The 23,182-nt window shown below is 48.6% G+C and overlaps 1 protein-coding gene across 1 annotated transcript in view; it reads right to left on the reverse strand.

Annotated features, from left to right (window-relative positions):
* Positions 1-8,031: 8,031 nt before the first annotated feature.
* Positions 8,032-23,182, reverse strand: part of CARM1 (coactivator associated arginine methyltransferase 1) — a 219,720-nt gene continuing 204,569 nt past the window's right edge. The window contains exons 7-10 of the mRNA XM_086961573.1: positions 12,154-12,244; positions 9,766-9,847; positions 9,417-9,502; positions 8,032-8,125 (exon numbers count right to left, since the gene is read on the reverse strand). Of these exons, the coding sequence (XP_086817699.1) occupies positions 8,032-8,125; positions 9,417-9,502; positions 9,766-9,847; positions 12,154-12,244 (353 nt within the window). The remainder of the gene's footprint in view (positions 8,126-9,416; positions 9,503-9,765; positions 9,848-12,153; positions 12,245-23,182) is intronic.

Below are 23,182 nucleotides of genomic sequence, written 5' to 3' on the forward strand. Positions count from 1 at the left end.
CTCGATAAACGTCTCCAAACAAAAACAACCTGTAATCATCCGAGCCCAACATTAGTTGGTTAGACTTATGCAAAGCATGTGTATCTGCAGCCACACACGCCTCGAACCTTGTTGTTCCTCCCATAGGAATGCATTGCCAAACTCAAAAATTGCACTGCGTCCTTTTCGAACTGAAAATAATTTATTTGAAAAAACTTACTTACCTGAACAATATATATATATATATATATATATATATATATATATATATATATATATATATATATTGTTAGACGGACCGGGAGGGTCGGCCGAGGTTACGGGGAGAGGTCTCCAGGGAGAGCCGTCTCCAACGACTGTACAGATAAGCAACTTCCCCCCCACAGACGGACACCACACAAGGTTGAAGGTTAACGAGACTTTATATGCAATTCTTAGGTTACGATGATGGATACAAGGAGGTCTGGACTCAGGGGTCCCCTCGGTTCTAGTCTCTGGCTTAGGAAAGGGGTAGCGGGACAGTCTTTGTTACCAACGAGTGGAAAATAGCTCTCAATCCTCGAGCTCGGCGTTCTAGATGATCGGGCCGCGGCGGAGCCAGGCAGGTCCCGAGATGGACGAAGGAAAACGACGGTCCGCGGCGGAGCCTGCAGGTCCCGGTGAAGATGGCGTTTACAACGGTCCGCGGCCACGCCAGCAGGTCCCGACGACGATGAAGGTGATGAAGATTACGACGGCTGTGGCAGCGCCAACAGGCAGGACGATGGTGCACAAGACAGAGCTACGGCAGCGCCAGTAGTCCGTCCAGGATGAGTTCCTCTTTACGTCTCTCGACTCCAAGATACAACTGCCTTCCTGCTCTGGAGCTGCCCCAGTTATAGGGCTGGCGTGCTTTGATGTCCGGACCCTCGCACTTGGAGGTCGGGAGGTCCGGGATGAGGGAGTCCAGACACCCAGCAGGGGGGTGGAGCCAGCGCCCAGGGAGGCGATGGGCGAGCGGCACTTGGTGGGGGAGAGCCATCGGCACCTCTTTCTCCCATTGACTTGCCAAGTAGCCCGCTCACCTCCTGGGTGGAGGGTGGTGCCGGAATGTCTGAGGCCGGCCCAGGCCCAGGGTTGAGGTCGATCGGGGGCCAGGCGGCCTCGTGGTGGAGTGTCCAAGATGGCGCCCCAGGCTGGGCGCGTGGGCCGGCAGTGGATCGGACCCACGAGGTCGACATGCTCGAGGGCAGGGGTCCCTGAGGGGACGGGGGACGTGCAATGGTGGTGTGTGGTACTTGCGGGACTGGACTCAGGCCTGGTTGGGCCGGGGGAGAGCGGCCCTTCATGTGGCCTGTCCAACATGCGTCCCCCCCAGCTGAAGGCGGGGAGAGTTACCCATCCTCTTGGGGACTCTCCTCGTCGAGGCGGAAAAACCGGGACAGGCCATCCGCGTTGGCGTGATCTGGCCCAGGCCGGTGTTCGACTGTGAAGTCCATACCTTGCAAGGAGATGGACCAGCGTAGCAACTTTGGGTTCTCCCCCCGCATATGCATCAGCCACTGCAGGGGTCGGTGGTCGGTCTGCACCCGAAAGTGGGTGCCAAAAAGGTAGGGCCGGAGCTTCTTGAGGGCCCATACCACAGCGAAGGCTTCCCTCTCTATGGTGCTCCAGCGTTGCTCCCGTGGTAGGAGTCTCCGGCTGATGAAGGCCACCGGTTGATCAAGGCCTTCGGTATTCACTTGAGACAGGACTGCCCCAATGCCCTGGTCGGAGGCGTCCGTCTGGACGACGAACTCCCGGCTGTAGTCTGGGGCCTGGAGCACAGGGGCGGAACACATGGCGGCCTTCAATTGTTCAAATGCAGTTTGACACTCTGGGGTCCAGGTGACTTTCTTGGGCTGGTTCTTTGACGTGAGTTCTGTGAGGGGCCCCACTATGGTACCATAGTCCTTCACGAACCTTCGGTAATAGCCCGTGAGGCCCAGGAAGGCTCGTACCTCGGTTTGGGTGATGGGGGGCTGCCAAGCCTGGATGGCGGCAATTTTCAGCTGTAGTGGGGCCACTAGGCCGCTTCCCACCTGGTGTCCGAGGTAGGTTACAGACCCTTGCCCAATTTGACACTTGCTGGCCTTGATCGTGAGGCCAGCTCGCTGAAGGGCTTGCAGCACTGCTCGGAGGTGGTGGAGGTGCTCGGTCCAATGGTGGCTGTATACAGCGATGTCGTCTAGGTAGGCGGCGCTGAATCCTTCGAGCCCCGCCAGGACCTGATTGACGAGCCGTTGGAATGTTGCTGGGGCATTCTTCATGCCGAAGGGCATGACCGTGAAATGGTAATGGCCATCGGGGGTGGAGAAGGCAGAACGTTCTTGCGCCCGGGGTGTGAGGCCGATCTGCCAATAGCCTGCTGTCAGGTCGAAGATGCTGAGGTAGCGGGCAGCTCCCATTCGGTCGACTAGTTCATCTGCCCGGGGGATGGGATGCGCGTCTGTTCTGGTGACCGCATTCAAGCCCCGGTAGTCGACGCAGAACCGGAGTTCTGGTGTGGTGCCGGGGGCAGCTGCTTTGGGGACCAGTACGACAGGGCTGGCCCAGGGACTGTCTGAGGGCTCGATGACCCCGAGCGTGAGCATCTTGGCTATTTCTTCCTGGATGCAGGCCCGTACCCGGTCTGGCACGCGGTAGGCCCGGTGGCGGATAGGGGGGCTGTCCCCGGTGTCCACATCGTGCACACACCAGGAAGTGACACCTGGGGTGAGGGAGAACAGGCTGGCGAACTGTGATAGGAGGGCTTGACACTCTTGGCGTTGTTCTCTGGTGAGGGCCTCTGAGAGCCGGACCCCATCCACGGAGCCGTCTTGCTCTTGAGTCCGTAGGAGGTCAGGGAGAGGCTCGGAGTCTTCTTCAACCCCAGTGTCTGTGGCCATCAGGAGGCTGAGCTCTGTTCGCACAAAGTGGGGCTTTAGTCTGTTAGCGTGGAGGACCCGGAGAGGGTTCCGGGAGGATTCCATGTCGATGAGATAGGTGGCAGGACCCTTGTGCTCTATTACTTTGAAGGGCCCCGTCCATTTGTCTTGTAGGGCGCAGGGCTCAGTGGGGGACATCACCCATACCTGTTGGCCAGGTTCGAATTCAATGGATGAGGCATTCTGGTCATACCATTTTTTCATGTCCTCTTGACTGGCCTCTAGGTTGGCCTTCGCTAGTTCTCTGAACCGCCGGGTCTGGTTGCGGAGGGTGAGGAGGTACCGGAAGACATCTGGAGGGTTCTTTAACGGGGGCATCTCCCAACCTTCTTTGACGAGACTGAGCGGCCCTCGCACTGGGTGTCCATATAGCAGTTCAAACGGGCTGAAGCCCAGGGATTTCTGGGGGACCTCTCGATACGCGAAGAGGAGGCACGGCAGCAGCACATCCCACTGGCGACGGAGGGGCTCTTCCAACCCCCCGATCATTCCCTTTAGCGTGCGGTTGAACCGCTCAACGAGTCCGTTCCCTTGAGGGTGATAGGGGGTTGTGAATCGGTAGGTAACCCCGCACTGTTGCCAGAGGGACTTCATGTATTTGGAAATAAAGTTCGTGCCTCTGTCGCTGACGACTTCTCGGGGGAAGCCCACACGGGAGAAGATCCCCATCAGGGCCCGGCCGACTACCGGGGCTGTCACAGTTCGCAGAGGAACAGCCTCAGGGTAGCGGGTGGCGTGGTCCACTAGCACCAAGATGAATCGATGGCCTTGTTTTGTGCGTGGGTCCAAGGGCCCCACAATGTCTATTCCGACTCTCTCAAACGGGGTAGTGACCACGGGAAAAGGTTGCAGGGGGGCCTTTAGTTTGCGGCCGCTCTTTCCACTGGCTTGGCACGTGGGGCAAGATCAGCAATGCTGGTGCACATCGTTCCTCATTTTGGGCCAGAAGAAGTGGGTCACTAGGCGACTGTAGGTTTTATCTTGTCCCAGATGTCCTGCCAGGGGGACATCGTGGGCCAGGTTTAACAGGAAGTCTCTGAAACGGAGGGGTACCACTAGTACTCGGTTGCTCCCCAGCTCGGCGATTCTTTGCTCGCTGTACAGCAGATCATTGTCCCAGTAGACCCAATGAGTTCCGGAGGTATCCCCTGCGCTTTGGGCGAGCGCTTGCTGGCGGAGTCCCTCGAGGGAGGGACAGGTCTTCTGTTCTTGGCGAAATTGTTCTTGCGTGGGCCCCCCTTCTTGAGGCCACTGGTCGAGGTTAGCGAGGTCGGTAGGTTGAGCTGGTTCGGAGGGAATGTTACGGTCGGTGTTTTCGGCTGGGGCGACCGGAGGCGGTGGCGCCGGCCATTCGGGTTCTTCTGGTCGGTGGTTGGCACGGGCGGCCATGGAACGGGTGGTGACGCACGCCCAGTCCGGGACGCCCAACATCCCCAGGTGTTCCTTTCGCTCCACGGCGGCCCACGGAGAGTTTTCCAGGTCATTGCCCAGGAGGCAGTCTACGGGGGCATCGTCTCGGACCGTTACTTTCAACATGCCGGAGACCCCCCCCCATTCGAAGGGGACGCAGGCCATCCGACACAGGCTTTCCGAGTTATCGGCTGATCGTACAGGGCAGAGAATGTTCGGTAGATACTGTTCTGGGGCCACCAGGTGACAGCGGACGGCTGTTACACTGGCCCCGGTGTCACGAAGGGCTTCGGCCTGGCGTCCATTGATGCTCACCCATTGGCTGTACTTCTGGGTGTTAGCGGGTAGGGGGACCCGCGGGACCATGTCTTTCCCCCCTAAGCAGGCTAGAGTCATGGCGGCTGGCTCCCACTCTTGATGCTCTTGTTCGTATTCTTCCTGTTCCTCGGAGATCTGTTCTTCCCCTAGGGCTGCAGCGGCCACTTGGCGGGGTCTTGGGCTCTGGTACTGCGGGCAGTTTGGGTCGTTCGCATAGTGGCCGACTCGTTGACATCGGTGACACGTGACATTGGCTCTGTACCCCGGTCGCGCTGGGGTGCTGCCCCGGTTGGCCGGGGGGGTGGTGTTGGTAGCGGGGGCGACCGGGGCGTTGTCTCTTCCTCGCCCTTGGCCCCCTCCTCCTCCTCTGGGTCGGTGCTGACCATTGTTGTTCCGGTTCTGTTCGTAGGACCCATTCCGGCCCACTCTGGTGATCTCCCACCGGTCAGCTTCGGCTGCGAGCTGCCGGGGATCCGTTAACTTGCTGTCGAGGAGGTGCTGGCGGAGTTCAATGAAGCAATTGTTCGACAGATGCTCCCATACCATCAGATTAAATAGTTGCTCGTAGGTCGTGACGTTGCTTCCTCGGATCCAGCCCTCGAAGGCTCGGCTAAAGTATGTTACATAGTCCACCCAAGTTGTACCCGGGATGCGGGTGCAGTCTCGGAACCTCTGACGGTACATCTCGGGTGTGAGACCATAGCGGGTGAGGAGTGCCGCTTTCATATGGTCGTAGGAGGTCATCTGGTGGTCCGGGAGCTGTAGCAGGGTGTCGCGGCCCTCATTGAGAAATCTTCCCCAGAGACCGGCTCCCCAGTCGCTTCTATCGATCCGGTGTGCAGTCATAGCGATTTCATAGGCTTTAAACCATTGCTGGATGTCGTCCTCTCTGAAATATTCTCGGACAACATCCTTGGGGATGTGTACCTTTTTGTCTGTGGCCCCGGAGGTGGGGGGTCGCTCGGGCACCCCTGCTTCTTTATTCTGCTTGCGTAGGTTGATCTCGGCTAGGTTCCGTTCGTGTTCGTACGCTAGTTTCTTTTCCTCGAGCTCCCTTTGTCTCTGTTTCTCCTCTCTTTCTTCTCGGAGACGCAGGTGCTCTAAGTTGATTTTTTGTTCGGCCAACTTAAGTTCAACGTCCATTTTGAGTCGGGCCATTTCTAGTTCGTGTAGTCGGGTCCTTTCTCTTTCCTGGATCTCGTCTTGCGAGAGACCCGTTCTTTGCCCTTCAGGGGCCGTGGTCGTTTTTTCTACGGTGCTTTGATCAGGGGTTCCGGCAGCCCCGGTCTCTGCCCAAGATTCCAGGGCATGCTTAAAATCGTCCTTGGTACTCAGTCCGGTGGTGGCGATACCCAGTTCGATGCAGAATTGTTTTAGTTCACGATGGTTGTACTCCTCCAATTTCTCCATTTGGAATTTCTCGGTTGATCCGCTCTCTTTCGTGGTCATTGTGACTTCGTCGTGGGGTGAGCTACTCTCTGTACGTTTATGCGGTGATTCGGATCGCGCCGCTGGCCACCAATGTTAGACGGACCGGGAGGGTCGGCCGAGGTTACGGGGAGAGGTCTCCAGGGAGAGCCGTCTCCAACGACTGTACAGATAAGCAACTTCCCCCCCACAGACGGACACCACACAAGGTTGAAGGTTAACGAGACTTTATATGCAATTCTTAGGTTACGATGATGGATACAAGGAGGTCTGGACTCAGGGGTCCCCTCGGTTCTAGTCTCTGGCTTAGGAAAGGGGTAGCGGGACAGTCTTTGTTACCAACGAGTGGAAAATAGCTCTCAATCCTCGAGCTCGGCGTTCTAGATGATCGGGCCGCGGCGGAGCCAGGCAGGTCCCGAGATGGACGAAGGAAAACGACGGTCCGCGGCGGAGCCTGCAGGTCCCGGTGAAGATGGCGTTTACAACGGTCCGCGGCCACGCCAGCAGGTCCCGACGACGATGAAGGTGATGAAGATTACGACGGCTGTGGCAGCGCCAACAGGCAGGACGATGGTGCACAAGACAGAGCTACGGCAGCGCCAGTAGTCCGTCCAGGATGAGTTCCTCTTTACGTCTCTCGACTCCAAGATACAACTGCCTTCCTGCTCTGGAGCTGCCCCAGTTATAGGGCTGGCGTGCTTTGATGTCCGGACCCTCGCACTTGGAGGTCGGGAGGTCCGGGATGAGGGAGTCCAGACACCCAGCAGGGGGGTGGAGCCAGCGCCCGGGGAGGCGATGGGCGAGCGGCACTTGGTGGGGGAGAGCCATCGGCACCTCTTTCTCCCATTGACTTGCCAAGTAGCCCGCTCACCTCCTGGGTGGAGGGTGGTGCCGGAATGTCTGAGGCCGGCCCAGGCCCAGGGTTGAGGTCGATCGGGGGCCAGGCGGCCTCGTGGTGGAGTGTCCAAGATGGCGCCCCAGGCTGGGCGCGTGGGCCGGCAGTGGATCGGACCCACGAGGTCGACATGCTCGAGGGCAGGGGTCCCTGAGGGGACGGGGGACGTGCAATGGTGGTGTGTGGTACTTGCGGGACTGGACTCAGGCCTGGTTGGGCCGGGGGAGAGCGGCCCTTCATGTGGCCTGTCCAACATATATATATATATATATATATATATATATATACTTGTTATTTTTATAAATTGGTGTGGATCTCCTAGAGTCATGACGTTGTTTATTAATCAATGTGTGTATTCGCAAATGTCTTGCCCTCCTCTGTGTTAAGCCCAAGGCTGTTCGACCTCACTACTCCCTAATAGAGCACTTAGAGATTGTTGCATAACAAGCTCTGTCCACTCGTAAGGGAACCCCTGGACTCTTTAGACGATCTATCAGATTTTTGATATTACACAGAGCCCACTTCCTACAAGTCAAATGAAGCACCCCAACAAGCAACAGGAAATCATTTCAACAAAAAATCTGTTGGATCACACATCTGGAATGGCCAAACTTACCTCCAACTGTTATTTGTCCGCCCCCTCCCCCCCAACAAATCACTCTCCACACCCTCGCCCTGGGCTATCAGTTGTGTAGAACTGCCAACTCCGTTACATCTTGCTCTCCAGATGCCACATACTTTCTATTGTTCATTGGGCACTTGCCAACGTTACTTTTTGAGAAGTAGCACACATCTGCTTTTTTGTGTCCCTTCCTGAGTAGAATTCTTTCAAAGTAGTATTGTTACAGTCAGAATTTAATTTGATGTTTTTAATTACCAAAGAAAGTATTCAATGCTCAGCAGCAGAAAGTAAACTGACTTAGTAAAAGACAAAACCTAATTTCAACTTGCCGTTTCATGCAACATGGATTAGGAGCCGTGAACAGTTTATGACTTTTTACAAACCCCAGATGATGGAAGGGTGGGAGAGGATGCACAGTAATATTAATTTTGCACTTACATTGACCCAATAAAAGCCACATCAAACCAGAAGGCCAGGCCATGCACAAGCCCTGAGTGCAGCATATGGAATTTGTATGGAATCTCGATTCTGAAGGGAGAAAAAAAGAATCAGTCAGCATTGCTTTCAGCTGGTTTGCATTTTCTAAGAGCAATGGTAATAAACAAATTATGCACAATACAAAAAGGTTAAGACAAATGTACATTACACAATGAATTTTCTGAATACATTTTGTACATAAAAAAAGTAAATTTTTGTTGCACGTTCTGCCTCTTAATATTTTAGCTTAACAGAGTAAAGCAACACAAGACTGTAAGAGCTGCAGCATTAATTAGGTAATTTGGCTACAAAAATGTGTTTTTACGACTTTTTGCAACTGTCTAGTGAAAATGATTGCCATTCCCCTCAACATTTAAAAGAATACATGGAGTAAACTCGGACCTCCATTAACTGCAAATGCCAAAGTGTCAGCCTGGTCACATTAAATAGGTAGAAGCCCCTTTGAAATCGGAAACACCTAAACCCAGTCTATTGTCAGCATACCAAACTCTGGAGTCTTATATTGATAAAACAACTGACCTCTAAAGCTAAAGCGAATGGATGAGTGTTTAACAAAAATCTTTACATCGAAAACACAGATTAATGGCACCTTTGGGACAAGCGTGCAAAGTTCACAATGTGTCAGACAGAGGAAAAGATACGAGCACTGGTAAATACATTTCATTGGGGAGCGCAAAGGGAAGTCTTGACATCAGAACTTGGCTCGGTTGTCCATTTTCTTAGTCTAAGCTTGAGAAGGCTTGCTTCACAATTTGCCTCTCTGTCCTAGGAATTTCAAGTGATCAGATTTAAATCTAATGTTTCAGGGTACACACACAATGGTCAATTTGGAGGAGGCAGCCACATTGGATGATCTTGTATATTATGAAGCAGTACAAGCTAACCAAAACTGGTCCTACATGGTCAGATTTCTTTGTGTCCATGAGGCAGCAGGGAGGATTTAGAAAGGCGGATGAGGATTTTGCAATACCTTTCAATGATTTCAAACAAATTTGCTAACAGGTACACTTAACCGACAGCCTAGCAAAAAATGTTAACAGAGCAGCAGTCTCCAGTCTCCTAAACGAGTAAACAGTATTTGCACATGGCGCAAATAGGTGCTTCAACTTGCTGGGAAACTAACAGCCAAAAAGGAGCTGTCATGAGGGAGAGGAGCAAGTTTTGCCAGGGGCTCCCACCACTCATTTACCAAAGAAGAGGTTGAATCGCTAATGAAAGACTTCACCTTCTGCAAACATGCAATCTCACCTGGTCCCTAATGCATCATTGTTCTTCTCACTAAAGACTTGTACCCATTTTGGGAAAGAATCTATATACGCACCTGTGCAAATCGCCTTCTTTGGCTTCCAAAAAATTCACGGTATATTTAACAGACTTCGCCATTAAAATCCTGATATCAAAAGTATCCTGGAATTGGAAAAGAATAATAAAGAGACACAGACAATTACGATGAGTAAGTAAGCCACAACCACACTCCCACCCGCCTCAGTCTGTTGATCACATAACTCCACTCACAGCTCTGGAGCCCCACTATATGCCATCACGTAGAAATTATTTCTATAATACAATACTGTTCAATACTGTTAAGATGGACTCTTCACTGATCCAGCCCTAGAAACCTTTTTTATTTAAGGAAAAAGTAGAGGCTGCCATAAAGCGTTGCTGCTTACCACAACAGGCTGTTTGAAGTACTCGTCAACTGCAGCGCCTCTGAGGATGGATAAATCAACACCATGAAACGAAGGCTGATACCTTAAGGATGAGAAGAGAAAATGCAGCATTATTTTTTTCAATAATTTTTAACATTTAGCCTGCAGGTTACAAATTTGATTGTAGTAGGCGATTTAACATATCAACTATGAAGTGTCCCTGATAACTTACACTTGAGAAGCAAACCTTGGGCTGGAGCTTAAATGAAAGGAGATAGGGTCCTGCAGTGAGGTAACACCAGAAGTTATCCCCTATTATCAGTGTCTACACATTTCTGGATCAGATATGCAGTCATCCAGCTTTCAACAATCAATAAAATATAAAATACTACACGCTAGCCATAGCTCCCGTGTAGGGTCTGTTCACAGATGCACAAGTGAAAGCATTTTGTATTGAACAGAAAAGGCAAGGCATGCACAGTTGCTGAAGCCAGAAATATTTCAAAAGGGTCAGGAGGGATATGGGAGTAGAAAGTGAATAAAGAAACTAGAGGAAATTTAAGATAGCATTGAAAAAAAGGCATTATTATAGACTGCAGTCCCTGTACCACCCAACACTACCTTCCACAGTAAGCAGCACTAGGGTGGGGAGAGGTGTAGAGTATGATTGTGGCCAGTTATCATCCGAAAGGATGGGTGTTTTTCATTTTCTGGGGTTATGCATATTCTCCAAGAGGCATCAGTACCAACAGTGAAAATAGCAGCCATGCATATCATTGCTCTACTAGTGAGCACACCTAGGTCCACCAGTTAGCATCCTCACATCTGTTGCCAGTAACATTTATTATGAACCTAAACCACAACCACCGAGAGTATCTGGTTAGGAGTACACACTAACTCCTGTCCCAATAGATTCAAGGAGGTTGATAACTAAATGACCCAAAAGATCCTTTTTTCCTCCAGCGATCTCAATGTGAGAGGAGGAAATAAAAACAAACAGCACACTGCACACGCATCACTAATATCAAACTCACCCCTCAAAGGTCTGCTCTCACACATTTAAGATTCAAAAAAATAATTTACACAGGCTCGAAATAAAGACTGTGTTTTTCCTTCTTCAGTGTCCAGCCGGACCTAGAAGCGTTTATTTTGGAAAATATTTTAAGTATAAGCAGAGTATGGCGAGGCAAGTCGCACATCAATAACTGGGCACAAGCCTGTACCTAGTCAGAGAAAGACAATACAAGGGAAAGGACAAAGAGTTTACAGGCAAACAAGGAGAGCAGGGTGGCTTATAATACAATGCAAATAATATTTGAATAAGCACAAACCCACAGTAGCTGCCGTGAAACATACAAATCATAAAACGAACAGTACTGCACAAAGACTGTTTGTGCAGTACTGTTCGTTTTATGATTTGTATGTTTCACGGCAGCTACTGTGGGTTTGTGCTTATTCAAATATTATTTGCATTGTATTATAAGCCACCCTGCTCTCCTTGTTTGCCTGTAAACTCTTTGTCCTTTCCCTTGTATTGTCTTTCTCTGACTAGGTACAGGCTTGTGCCCAGTTATTGATGTGCGACTTGCCTCGCCATACTCTGCTTATACTTAAAATATTTTCCAAAATAAACGCTTCTAGGTCCGGCTGGACACTGAAGAAGGAAAAACACAGTCTTTATTTCGAGCCTGTGTAAATTATTTTTTTGAATATTATTCCAAACCTAGGACCTTTGTTAAATTAAAATAAGTAATCCAACCCATGGTCCTTGGCCAATTCTTTTGGGTTCCCTTGTATACCAATACCTACCCCCCTCTCACACATTTAAGAACACTGAAACATAAGAATACAAGTGGCACACTCATAAGTAACCACTAACTACACAGAAATATAGATACAAGCGGGTCAGAAGTCAAAATAACATTGCTGCATGCTGTGCAGAAGTGGAGGAGACATCTGCCACCAAAACTCAAAGGAGGCATCAGAACAAACTAGTGAGGGCACAAAACAATGACAGTGGAGAAGTGTGGCTCAATGGTTAGAGGAGGCATACCCGGAAGCTGAGGTCAGACCCGGGACCAGGGTTCAATTCCCGACGCGGCAGGGTCTGAGCCCAAGTGTCCACGGACTCGATAATTCTCACTTCGGTGCCTACTCGAATCACGGGTTCACACTCTGCAACCCTGGGCAATAGTTTGCTTAATCTCCACTACAGCCCCCCGCGGCGGGATGCCTGGCTTTCACCTTGGGGATGCCCAGTACGGGTTATCTCACAGGGAAAAGCCAGGACGGGTTCCCAATGCAAGCGCCGGGACACCCCGTTGGGGTAGCCGTGCGCTATATAAGATACACTAAAAAAAAAAATTAAAAAAAAAAGAAATATGCTTTGAGTGCAGAGACATCTCTCACCAGAAGTTGGCCTTTGTAAACTGTTCCATGTAGAGTTGCTCGTCAGTGAAAGGTGCCAGGTGGACATCACCGATAGTCGGGAACATGTTACCTGCAAAACAGATGACCAGCATTAGCCAAAAAGATGCACAAAAAAAAAGATTCTGCTTAAAAGCATCTGGTCCCAGAGACCGTACATGCTATAACTATGCCAGTGGACATTCACCTTCTGATCCACCCCGGGAGTAAAAACAATTACAAAAGAGTCAGTGGGAAACAATCTATTAACATCAGCAACCAAACAATGTTCCAAAGGGTACACACGTCCTCCTGGTAGACTGCTCCTCAACTAGACATGAACATCAAACCTTTGGCAGTTCAACCTGCCGCAGATAACACCAAATGGATCCCAATGAAATATTTTTTTGTTTAAAGGATATGTTGAAAGATCGTTTTTCTCAAAGGAAATAATGGGAAATTAAATCTTATTTTGACAATTTTACTCCTTAAACAACAACAAAAGTTTACCAGCACTGGATCGTTTATGGATTCATGTGCGTGATTTAATCCCTGTCCTCGGATTGTAAACTGAGAAATGCCTGGATCATTCCCCGTTGTGCGGCTGGGATTCCCCTACTGATTAAGAGAAATAATTCAACAATGGATTCTATTAGAAATCAATTTCTGAAAACTGTGCCTACAGGAAGGTAACTTTTTCATACTTGCTTCTTTTGAAAGTTATATACTTTAAAAACACCAGAGTTAGGACCCTAAGCCTGGACATAGTAATAAGCGAAGGGTACTTGTTAAATGTTCAACAGTGAAAGATGGGCAGACATCCCCTAACTGGAAGGTAAGGCATCCTCCATGTCACAAGGTTAGTTGAGAATTCTGTAACTGGCATACTAGTTAACTTTGAATGGTATACTAGTTAACAATGGGTGGTGTTAACTGCAGGTCAGGACATTAACAGTGATCACGCTTGAATGATAGCATTACTGTAACTTGAGTGCTGTCCTCTGGCAATCTGAGAGGACCTTAAAGAGGAAAACGTAGGCTTAATCTACCAGGAAGTTCATGGATAACAATCTGTGCACTGACCGCTCACTGTGAAAAACAATGGCTCACATTGGCTGTTTTCCTTTAAAAGTTAGAGATTAATCTGTGAGAATGCTATTACAAAAGGAGAAAATTCAACTCAACCTTGCTTATGATCTTAAGATCAACAGCGATCATCTATACTATCCAATAAACATGGGGGAAGCGAGCTGACGCAAGGAGGGCAAGACTGCAGGGCAATAATTATTTCTTTTTTTCTTCTTTTTTTATTTGAAACATTACTGTTGCCCTTTTTTGTAAGCAGAGAGGACCTCTGCAAGATACGAATATTGCCCTTTTTACCCCTCTCTCAAATGGGAAAATTATACAAACTGGCATGCACAGCTATTACAGTTTCTATCCCAACTCACATTTCCTTGTTAAATAGTATTCTTGGTGTAGCTTTAGTCTATTTTCAGAAAAACATTGTTCTGCTGGTCTTGAAATTGCCTAATCATACTAATCGTGTTTAAAGGGATATTATATCTACTTTCCACGGTTTGCAATGACAGTGTCCCACATTCCACATTCTAAAACACTGTCCCAGAGCCCCACACCCAGCTCGCAAACATGATTCGACTTCGGAATGAGTATTAACAAAGGACGCCCACCACAGCCATCAGCTCTCACTGCAATGATTCCAAACTATGGGACAGGGAAACACTTCTATTAAGCAGAACTCTATTTAAATAACAGATCATGGAAGCATTCAAGATAGCCAATGTTCATGCATGTGAAGATTTCCCTCACTCACTTCGTGCAGCACAACATTCTAATTTGTATGCAGGACTGAAATAAAAATGATTGTGTAGGGATATTTGTGGAAAAACAACCAGCTTCAGCTTGTTTAAACAGATTTTTCTCTGCAAAACCACTAGATATTAAAGTTTTCTGTTTGGGATGCTATTTTATTGTGTGACCAACTCCACAGTACTCTGAAAAGCAGACAAATGGTGCGGAGAAACATTCCTATCATCTCACAGTCCCTAGTCCTCACATTTTCAGAAGATAACCAGCAGCTCAGCGCAAGGCCTTCAAAAGTCACAGAATGTAATATTAACCTGGTCATGTTAGGAATATGAGCAATAAATAACCCAATTCAGTAGCACACAGCATCCAGTTTCTAAAGTAACGAAGTCGCAAGGCATGTTCACAAAACAGTGTGTCTTACCAAGTCATCTTTCTGATTTCTGGGCACTTTTCCCAACCATGTACAGCAAAACCTTCACCTAAAATTACAGATGACAGCTCCGAAGGGAGAAAGCTCTTTCAAGAAACCCCTTCTTGACCACAAAAACGGTTATTTGATCGGAATTCTAAGTCTTCTGTCGTCCCAAGTTAAAGTTGAAATCTTTTGCTGTGCAGGGAAATTGAATCGATAAAGTCTAAAATTTCTCTTATCTCTGGATCCTCTCTTGACTAAGGGCATGGCAGACGATCAGAGCAATGGAGGCGCTCTTCCATTTTGTTGCTTAATTGGATCAGATGTCTCTTAAAGAAATTACCACACTTAAAGCAAAATGCCTCTAAATCGCTACCTATGGTGCTGTAGTGTGAGGCTATAGCAAATGTGGAAAGCTTCAAACAATTGAGATTTTTTTATTAGAAAGCTCTTAATAGTTCCCAAGAGTGAATCAATGCCTTTTTGTCACTTGGAACTGGGCTTGGAGTACATAGAAGATCGCATTGGTCTCGCCCCTTTGTTTGTCTGGCCAGAATCTGGCTTTCACCAGAGCTAAACTATTCAAGATCTATTATTATCCATCAGCACCTACTGAGTCAGCAAAGTTCTAAGTATAAGCAAAGCTAGCTCCTTAACAAATCAGCTGCAACCATATCTATCTTTATTTTGGGAGTCGCAACACAGATTTTATCTGACGAGATTCCACTTCGGTACAGTGCATTTCCGGGTAGCCTTTCCTATGGTCTGATAATCTCTCGCCTTTTCCTTCTGACAACATAAACAATCTACTCTGCATTTTGTCCGGTTTTGGCATTCTTTAAAACTTTGAGATCCAATTTCTTTGCTCCCGATATGGAAGCCTCGTCGTCCTTGTTCTTCTAGAGAAGGTTTTACCTATTCATATTCACTCCACTGATATGTTTTAAATTTTATAAGAGCGCTTAAATTAGGAAAGCGATATGGATAAGTGGGCTCATCAAAACTTAGCATACGTAGTTATTCTCTGCTTTAAAACAAAAAAGCAATAAAGGTGAATTTTAAATGTGCACATGCACGTTACCTCTTCTGCACGGTGTTAATTGATGCATTTTAATTTATTGGAAAAATGATGAGAAATGAACGGTGGAACCGACTTATTCTTGCAGTTGGCTCTGCATTGCTTTGACCTGTTTGCATTATCTATTGCGCTTATTGATTCGGAGAGGTTTTAATGAAATCATGCAGTTTTATTGTTTTTTATATTGTTATTGAATGAATTGGTAATTGTGTGCTTTCAAGATTTGTCTGCCAAATCGAATAATGTATCTATGATGATGTATTCTTTTGTCTGGTGGCTTTCCCCCAATTGATACGCAAAGCCAGAATTTCTGAAACAAGGCTATGGTTCACCCATTTCAGACCGCTGAATCGGAGGCTTCTCGTCCCCTTAACAGTTAAACTCCGTACAGCCAAACTAGACCAAATCCAAAGCACAAACAGGAAAAGAGAATACTGAGCTTCACCAGTACACACACAGTTTTTCTGTTATGGGTATTAATTCATACGATAACAAAGTCGCACCTGCGATATATCAGTCACAGTTACAAGATGATAAGAATAACATCTTGTGTCGAAACTATGACTCATTCAGTGGGCTTCTAGCTATTTAAGGGCACAGGTGGTCTGTAGAATGCTTTCAAAGGCTTTTACTTTTGGGAGGGGTTTAGGGGCAGGCAGGATCCAAAGGTGGAACTGATGGCCTGCTTGTGTTGAAAATGGCATAAAATTCCTTTTCAGACCGGGTGTTGAAGGTGGCGAGAAATGGTAGACTGGTGTCAGTCTTCACAGGGATTGTGTCATGTTTGTTGACTGTTTTGTCTTTAGGGTAGTTTTATTTTTTTAAGATTAGTTCTATGATAGTTTTGTCACAGAAGGCTCGAGATTGTGGGGTCTCCGAGTTGTGGCTTTTATTTTCCATTTTTATCTGCAAATCTTTAGTTTGGGGACTAAGTGTTTCAAACAGCTTAGTCTGAGCTGCTGGCTTAATCTATGTGGGTCCACACCCATTTCTGTAGTTGGTCTGCATATGGTTACACATTCAGTGCTTTTTCTCTTCCCAGGGACCCCGTAGATTATGCCCTCTTCTCACGCCACATGTTTCAGTTCACCTACCCCTCAGCAGACATCGAAATGTTCAAGTTTCATTAAAAATTCAGCTGCCTGCTTACAGAAGTGGATGCAGGAGAACTCCAGTTCACCAAGCAGAAAAGGTCTCACCAAGCTGCCACCTTTTGCTCAGTACTTTGAAAAACCAATGGATTAAAAAATAAATAAATAACGCCCTAGAGTGCAAAAGTGCTTTCCTGGAATTAACACTGGGAAAGATGGTACATACTTTCATTGGACTGCATTTGTATGTACTTCAGGCTACAAAAACACACGAATGTCCCGTAGACAGGACATCCAAAACCCCAAATGGTGTTTAGGGTTCAAAAAGGATATCCAGTGCACAGAACCCAATAGGATAGTTTGATCAAGAAAAATCACGAGTAAGATTTTCTCTGTAGATTTCTGTTATGGATGAATGCACCGTGATGAGAGGTAACAGATACAAGGTACAGTTTACAGATGCTGGCGGAAACTGCTAGCCTAGTAGCGATGGCTTTCCTGGAGATAACTACATCTACACCGTGTAACCACACCTACAACGTCCATCACAAATGGCGTTTGTAACTCCACTGAATAATGCATGTTTCATTGACTAAATGGTTTCCTAGCTGGCAGAAGCAGCATGATCCTGTTAGCATCAAGATGCACAAATACTTTTCACTTGTTCGCGAACAAGCACTTGCTAATATATATCTGTGGTGAAATTACATCTTGCCCCAAGTGGATTTTTCGAATTTTTTTTTTTTTTTCAAAGAAAGAGTGGCAAACTAACACAAGACAAGCTCAAATCAAATTATAGAGTGTAGGGAAAAGTCAGCCTTTCTGAATGGAAAGAGGGGAGCTCAACTTGGCTGTGTAGAATTTGAATTTAAAAGTATTTGTTGAGCGCTCGTACACCAGGCGGTTTCATGGCGCTGTTGAGGAGAGTGACTCCTGAGGGGGGGGGGGGGGGGGGGGGGGGGGGGGGGGTTTGGGGGTGGAGCAGTTTAGATTTTAAAAGCCTGTGCAAACAGATTGGTTTTCAGGGTGCTGCGGAACTCCAGGTAGGATGATGTTGATCTCATTTGGAAAGGTAGAGAATTCCAAAATTGCAGAGCAAGGACGGAGAACTTCGAGCCTCCCGTTCTGCTCTGCTTGAACCTGGGCACCACCAGGAGGGACTGAGAGGAAGATCGCAGTTGTCTGCTGGGGATATGGGGTACAATTTTGGACATGATGAAAGATGGGGCTGTTCCGCGAGGGCCTGGAAAGTAATACATCCCATCTTAAAGAGGGCCCTTTCTCTAATAGGGAGCCAGTGGAGGGATCTTAGCAGGGGAGGGGTGTGGTGAGATTTGGGCAAGCCGTAGACTAGGCGGGCAGCTTGGTTCTGCATCAGTTAGAGCCGCCGGATGGCGTACGCGGGGGCACCGTTGTACAGGACATTCCCGTAATCTAGCCGGGAGAGGGCCATGGCCATCAGGATCAGTTTAAGGGCTAAGAAAGAAAAAAATCGTGAATTTTAAAGAAACAAGAGGAAACCACCGTGCTGATCTGAGAGTGAAGGGTGAGTTGTTGATTGAGGGTGATCCCAAGTGTCTTGACAGAGGGAGAGGGAGACGGGGGGGGGGAGCAAAAGAGGGGTGCCAAAAAAATGGGAGACCAAGGGTTGAGTTTACCGCCAGTGAGGAGAAGCTCGGTCTTATCAGGGTTGATCTTAAGATGGTTAAAGCTCATCCAATCCCTGATGAAGACCATCACCGACTGGAAGTTGTGGATAGAATCAGGGGAATCAGAGAGGTTAAAAATGAGCTGCAGGTCATCGGCGTAATTAAACACCGTGACCTCCATCCTCTGTAGAGCAGAGATAAGCGGAAAGATCTCCAAATTAAAGAGAAGGGGGGAGAGAGAAGAACCCCAAGGGACGCCGCATCACACTTTGTGGGCCTCGGAGGAGAAATTCGCCAGATGGACTGCCTGTGACCGGTCGCTCAAGAATGAGCTGAGCCAGGCAAGGGCGGAACCTCCAATGCCAGCCGCCTCGACACGGGAAAGAAGGATGGTGTGGTCCACCGTGTCGAAGGGGGCTGATAAGTCAAGAAGAACCAGTGCCTGTGGAAGATTAGCATCTAGTCCCTCTCGGAGTGTCTAAAACAGAGACCACCACTTTTTCAGTGGAGGGGGCGGAACCCTGCTTGGCATGGTGAGAGGTAGCCGCTGTCCTCGATGAAAGAGCTAACGATTTTGGTAACATAGCGTTCGAGAACTTTGGCCAGGTAGGGGAGAAGAGAAATGGGCCGATAATTTACTAGCGCTGTTGGATCTGCGCCTGTTTTTTTCAGGATTGGGATGATGGTGGCTGATTTGTGGCTTGGAGGAACAGTACCTGACTTAAGGGTCTCGTTGAGAAAGGTGGGTGGGGGGGCAAGTAAGGAAGATATCTTGCAGAATGTAAGCCGGGCAGATGTCGGAAGGAGATCCAGATTTGATGCAGAGGAGCAAGGAAAGGAAGATATCTTTAGACAGCGGGGCTATAAGGTCAAGGTGAGAGGTGTTCAGTGGGGGGGTCAGGGTTGAGGAAGGCTGGGGAAGGAGGAGGAATGTTGGCCTTGATATCTGTAATTTTGTTAATAAAAAAGTTATTCAGCGAGTCACACAGGGACTGGGAAGGTACCGGCTTGGGTGTGGTCTTGTCCGAAAAGGCTAATTCGAAAACTGTGGCAAAAATTTCTCTGAGTTGGTTCTCTGCCCGGAGGATCTTATTCGAGAAGTAACACGTTTTGGCATCTAGGATGGCTTTCTTGTACTCAGCCTGGGTGGAGGAGTACAATAATTTGGTAGCCGTGCAGTACGTGCGTCTCCACGCACGCTCTGCACGGCGGGTAGCCAGTTTTTTCTCCCAAAGTTCTGGGGTGAATCATTTGTTGACGTCGTGAGCGCGTCTTACTCTGATGCGTCTTAGGGGTGCCACCCGGTCGCAGGCGTTAAACAGCCATTTATTGAGGGTTTCTGCCTGAAGCGGTGTGGCCTGATCCTCTGTAGCTGGACTAGAGGCTAATAGAGAGGAACAGAGCAGTTAGATGTCGACTTTGCCCCAGTTGCGAGCCCAGGTGTTCTTGGGCAGGGGGGGTTTAGTGGTCAGACTAGAGTCCAAAAAGAAGGTGATTAAGTGGTGGTCAGACCACAGACAAGGGGTAACAGTGGGAGCATGAATAGGGGTGTTGAGGGACCAGACTTGGTCTAATATATGGCCCTGGACATGGGTAGGGGTGTGGATGTGGGATATAAAATTCAAGCTATAAAGTGATTCCGTGAAGTCTTTGATGGGGGCATCTTCTGTTGGATCGGATGGCCAGAAATTGAAGTCAGCAAGTACCAGGACTGCCGAGTTGTTGACGGCTAATGTAGCTAGCAAGTCCTGGAAGGCTGGAAGAAAGTGCGGCATATTTTTGGGAGGTCGATACATCAGGACACATGTGATAGGTGTCTGGAAGGAGTTAGAGCGTGCAACTAAGTAGTCTACTTCTGGGATTGGGGGGTGAGGTAGTAGTTGAAAATGTAAATCTGAGCGGATGATCAAAGCAACTCCCCCTCCTGCTTTGCCGGGGGGTCGGTCGGCCCGAAGGGCATAGTAAGAGGAGGGCAGAGCAGCGAGCAGGTTAGGCAGGGAGTCCTGGCAGAACGAATAGTTTCTTACCTGTCGGTGTAGTTTTGCAGCTTGAAGATCTTTCTGGATTCACTATGCTGTGCATTATTCCGCGATCTGGTGGTTGGGTCCGGATTCGTAGTCTTTTTTCTCTTTTTTTTGTAGCCCAGGTGGGCGTCAACGTCCCACCATTTGGTGCACCTTCGTGACGTCGGCACGCTTCCTGCGGAAGCTCCCACCCTTGGGCGCCATCTTCGGATTCTTTTTTTCTCTGTGGTGAATCCATGGCTATGTGTATTAAACTTTCCTTCAACGTAAACTTCTTCACGTATATTGTCTTGTTAAACGTTCCTATCTTACTTTATGTCCTTCCACCTTCTCCAGCCTCATCTTTCTGGCGGAGGTGGGTGGGTTCGCTAGTGAATCCAGAAAGATCTTCAAGCTGCAAAACTACACCGACAGGTAAGAAACTATTCGTTTTGCAGCGTGAATCTTTCTGGATTCACTATGCTGTGCATAGATTTCGTAGCGGTTTTGTCACTCATGTGGCGGGTGGGTGGAAGATGAGCGTTGGTTGTTAAAGATATGTTGAAGCACTCTTTGGCCCACTTGTGCTTCCTTGTTCATCTGCACATCTACGCAATAGTGTTTAGTGAAAGTGCACTGAAGCCCATGTTGCCGCCAGGCATATGTCTTGGATGGGCGTGTTTGCCAGGAAGGCGATCGTTGCCCCTTTCTTTCTGGTTGAGTGGGCTCGTGGCCCCTCAGTGAGCTCCTCTCCAGCTTGCTTGTGGCAGAGTTGTATTGTCTTGGCAATCCATCTTGCTATGGTGTTCTTAGTCACTGGTCTACCCAGGAAACTCCTTCCGAAGGACACAAAGAATTGTTTCGTCTTCCTGTGTTCTTTCGTCCTTTCTATATAGTGCATTACTGCCCGCCTTGCGTCCAGAGTGTGGAGCGCCCTCTCCGCGCTTGACGTGGGCTTCTGGAAGAAGCTAGGTATCTGTATACTCTGGTTCATGTGGAATTTAGACACTACCTTGGGCATGAAATGCGGGTCTGTCATCATCACGACCCTGTCACTGTGTATTTGTATGTACGGTTCTTGCAGCGTCAAAGCTTGTAGCTCGCTTACTCTGCGTAGCGATGTTATTGCTACTAGAAAGGCTGTCTTCATTGTCAGCATTTGTAGTGATGCTTTATGGATGGGTTCAAACGGTGGCTTCATGAGTTCTGTCAGTACCACGTTTAAGTTCCATGCCGGCGGCGGCATCCTCTTGGGTGGCGCTATTCTCTTCACTCCTTCCAAGAACCTTTTAACTACTCTGGAAGTGAAGAAACTTCTCCCTGTTTCTCCTCTTGTGTATGCCACAATCGCTGCCAGGTGAACCCTCAGTGAGGACGAGCTTAGTTTAGCTTTGATCAGGTGCGTGAGGTATCTAAGTACTGTAGACTCTCTCGTCAGTTTTCTCTGCAGGTTTTTCCTATGGCACCACTGCATGAACCTCTTCCATTTTTCCCCATAGCACTTCCGAGTGCTGGGTCTCCTTGCTTCTCTCAGCGCCCGAAGTGTGCTCTCTGGTAGTTTTAGATGTGCGAACTCTAAGTCCTCAGGAGCCACGCTGACAGGCTGAGGCTTTCTGGTTCTGGGTGTAGAACTTGTCCCCCTTCCATGGAGAGAAGGTCTCTTCTTTTTGGGAACTTGTGTGCTTTGCCCTGCGACATCTCCATAATCTGAGAGTATCATGTCTGCCTCGCCCATTGGGGAGCCACCAGGATGAGAGTCATGTTGCTCGACCTGCACTTGTTCAGGACTCTGGGGATCAGTGGCGTCGGTGGAAAAGCGTAGGCAAATTTCTTTGACCAGCTTATCCATAGGGCATTCCCATGGGACATCGGTTCCTGTTACCTCGATGCAAAGTGTTGGCATTTTGCATTCTGGCGTGTTGCAAACAGGTCTATTGTTGGTGTGCCCCAACTCCTGAACAGTTTCTCTGTCTCCTGGCTGTTCAGCTCCCATTCGTGGGACACCGACGCTTGCCTGCTGAGCCAATCCGCCTCCACATTGTCCTTCCCTGGCAGGTGTATGGCAAGCAGGTCTATCCTGAGTGGGATCGCCCATCTCCATATTTCTTGAGCCAAGCTCGACAGGGGGAATGACTGAGTCCCCCCTTGCTTGTTGATGTAAAACATTGTTGTGGTGTTGTCTGTCTGTATCATCACCCTTTTGTTGTAAAGGTGTTTTTGGAAGGCCTTGAGGGCCAGCAACACTGTTTTCAGTTCCAGGTAGTTGATGTGCTTGACTGCATTTCCTGGGTTCCACAGACCCCTCACTCTGAGCCTGTCCATGTGTGCACCCCATCCTTTCTGGGATGCGTCTGTGGTGATGGTCACAGTTGGGTCCGGTGGCGTTAGAGGTTTCCCCATCGTTATATTCTCCTTCGTCCACCATTTCATCTCCTCCTGCACATTGTGCGTAACAACCACTAGATCTTCCCAACTCCCTTCTGCTTGTGACCATTGCTGTTGCAGCCACTCCTGTAGTGGTCTCATCTTTAGCAGAACATTGGGGACCAGGTGGATGCATGACGCCATCATCCCCAAGATCTTGCTCACCGTCCTCACTGTCAGAACTTGCCCCCTCTGGTAGTGACGTTTCTCCCTCAGCAGGCTGAGTGTTCTCTTCTCGCTGGGTGTTACTCTGCATTCGACCGTGTTGTTCAGGGCTCCCAGGAAGATTTTCACTTGTTCTGGGTCCATGGAGCACTTTCTCCAGTGGATGGAGAAGCCCAGGTTTGTGAGCGTTCTTGTGACTTGTTCTGCGTGAACTTTGCACCTCGTGTAAGAGCTTGCTTTCACGAGCCAGTCGTCCAGGTAGGGGTACACATGTATACCCTCCCTTCGTAGGTGTGCGGCCACTGCCGCGAGGCATTTGGTAAAGACCCTTGGCGCTGACTTGAGTCCGAAAGCCAGGGTTGTGAACTGGTAGTGGTCTT

The sequence above is a fragment of the Lissotriton vulgaris genome, chromosome 1_1 (assembly GCF_964263255.1).
Source record: "Lissotriton vulgaris chromosome 1_1, aLisVul1.2, whole genome shotgun sequence".
Classification (NCBI taxonomy): Eukaryota; Metazoa; Chordata; class Amphibia; order Caudata; family Salamandridae; genus Lissotriton; species Lissotriton vulgaris.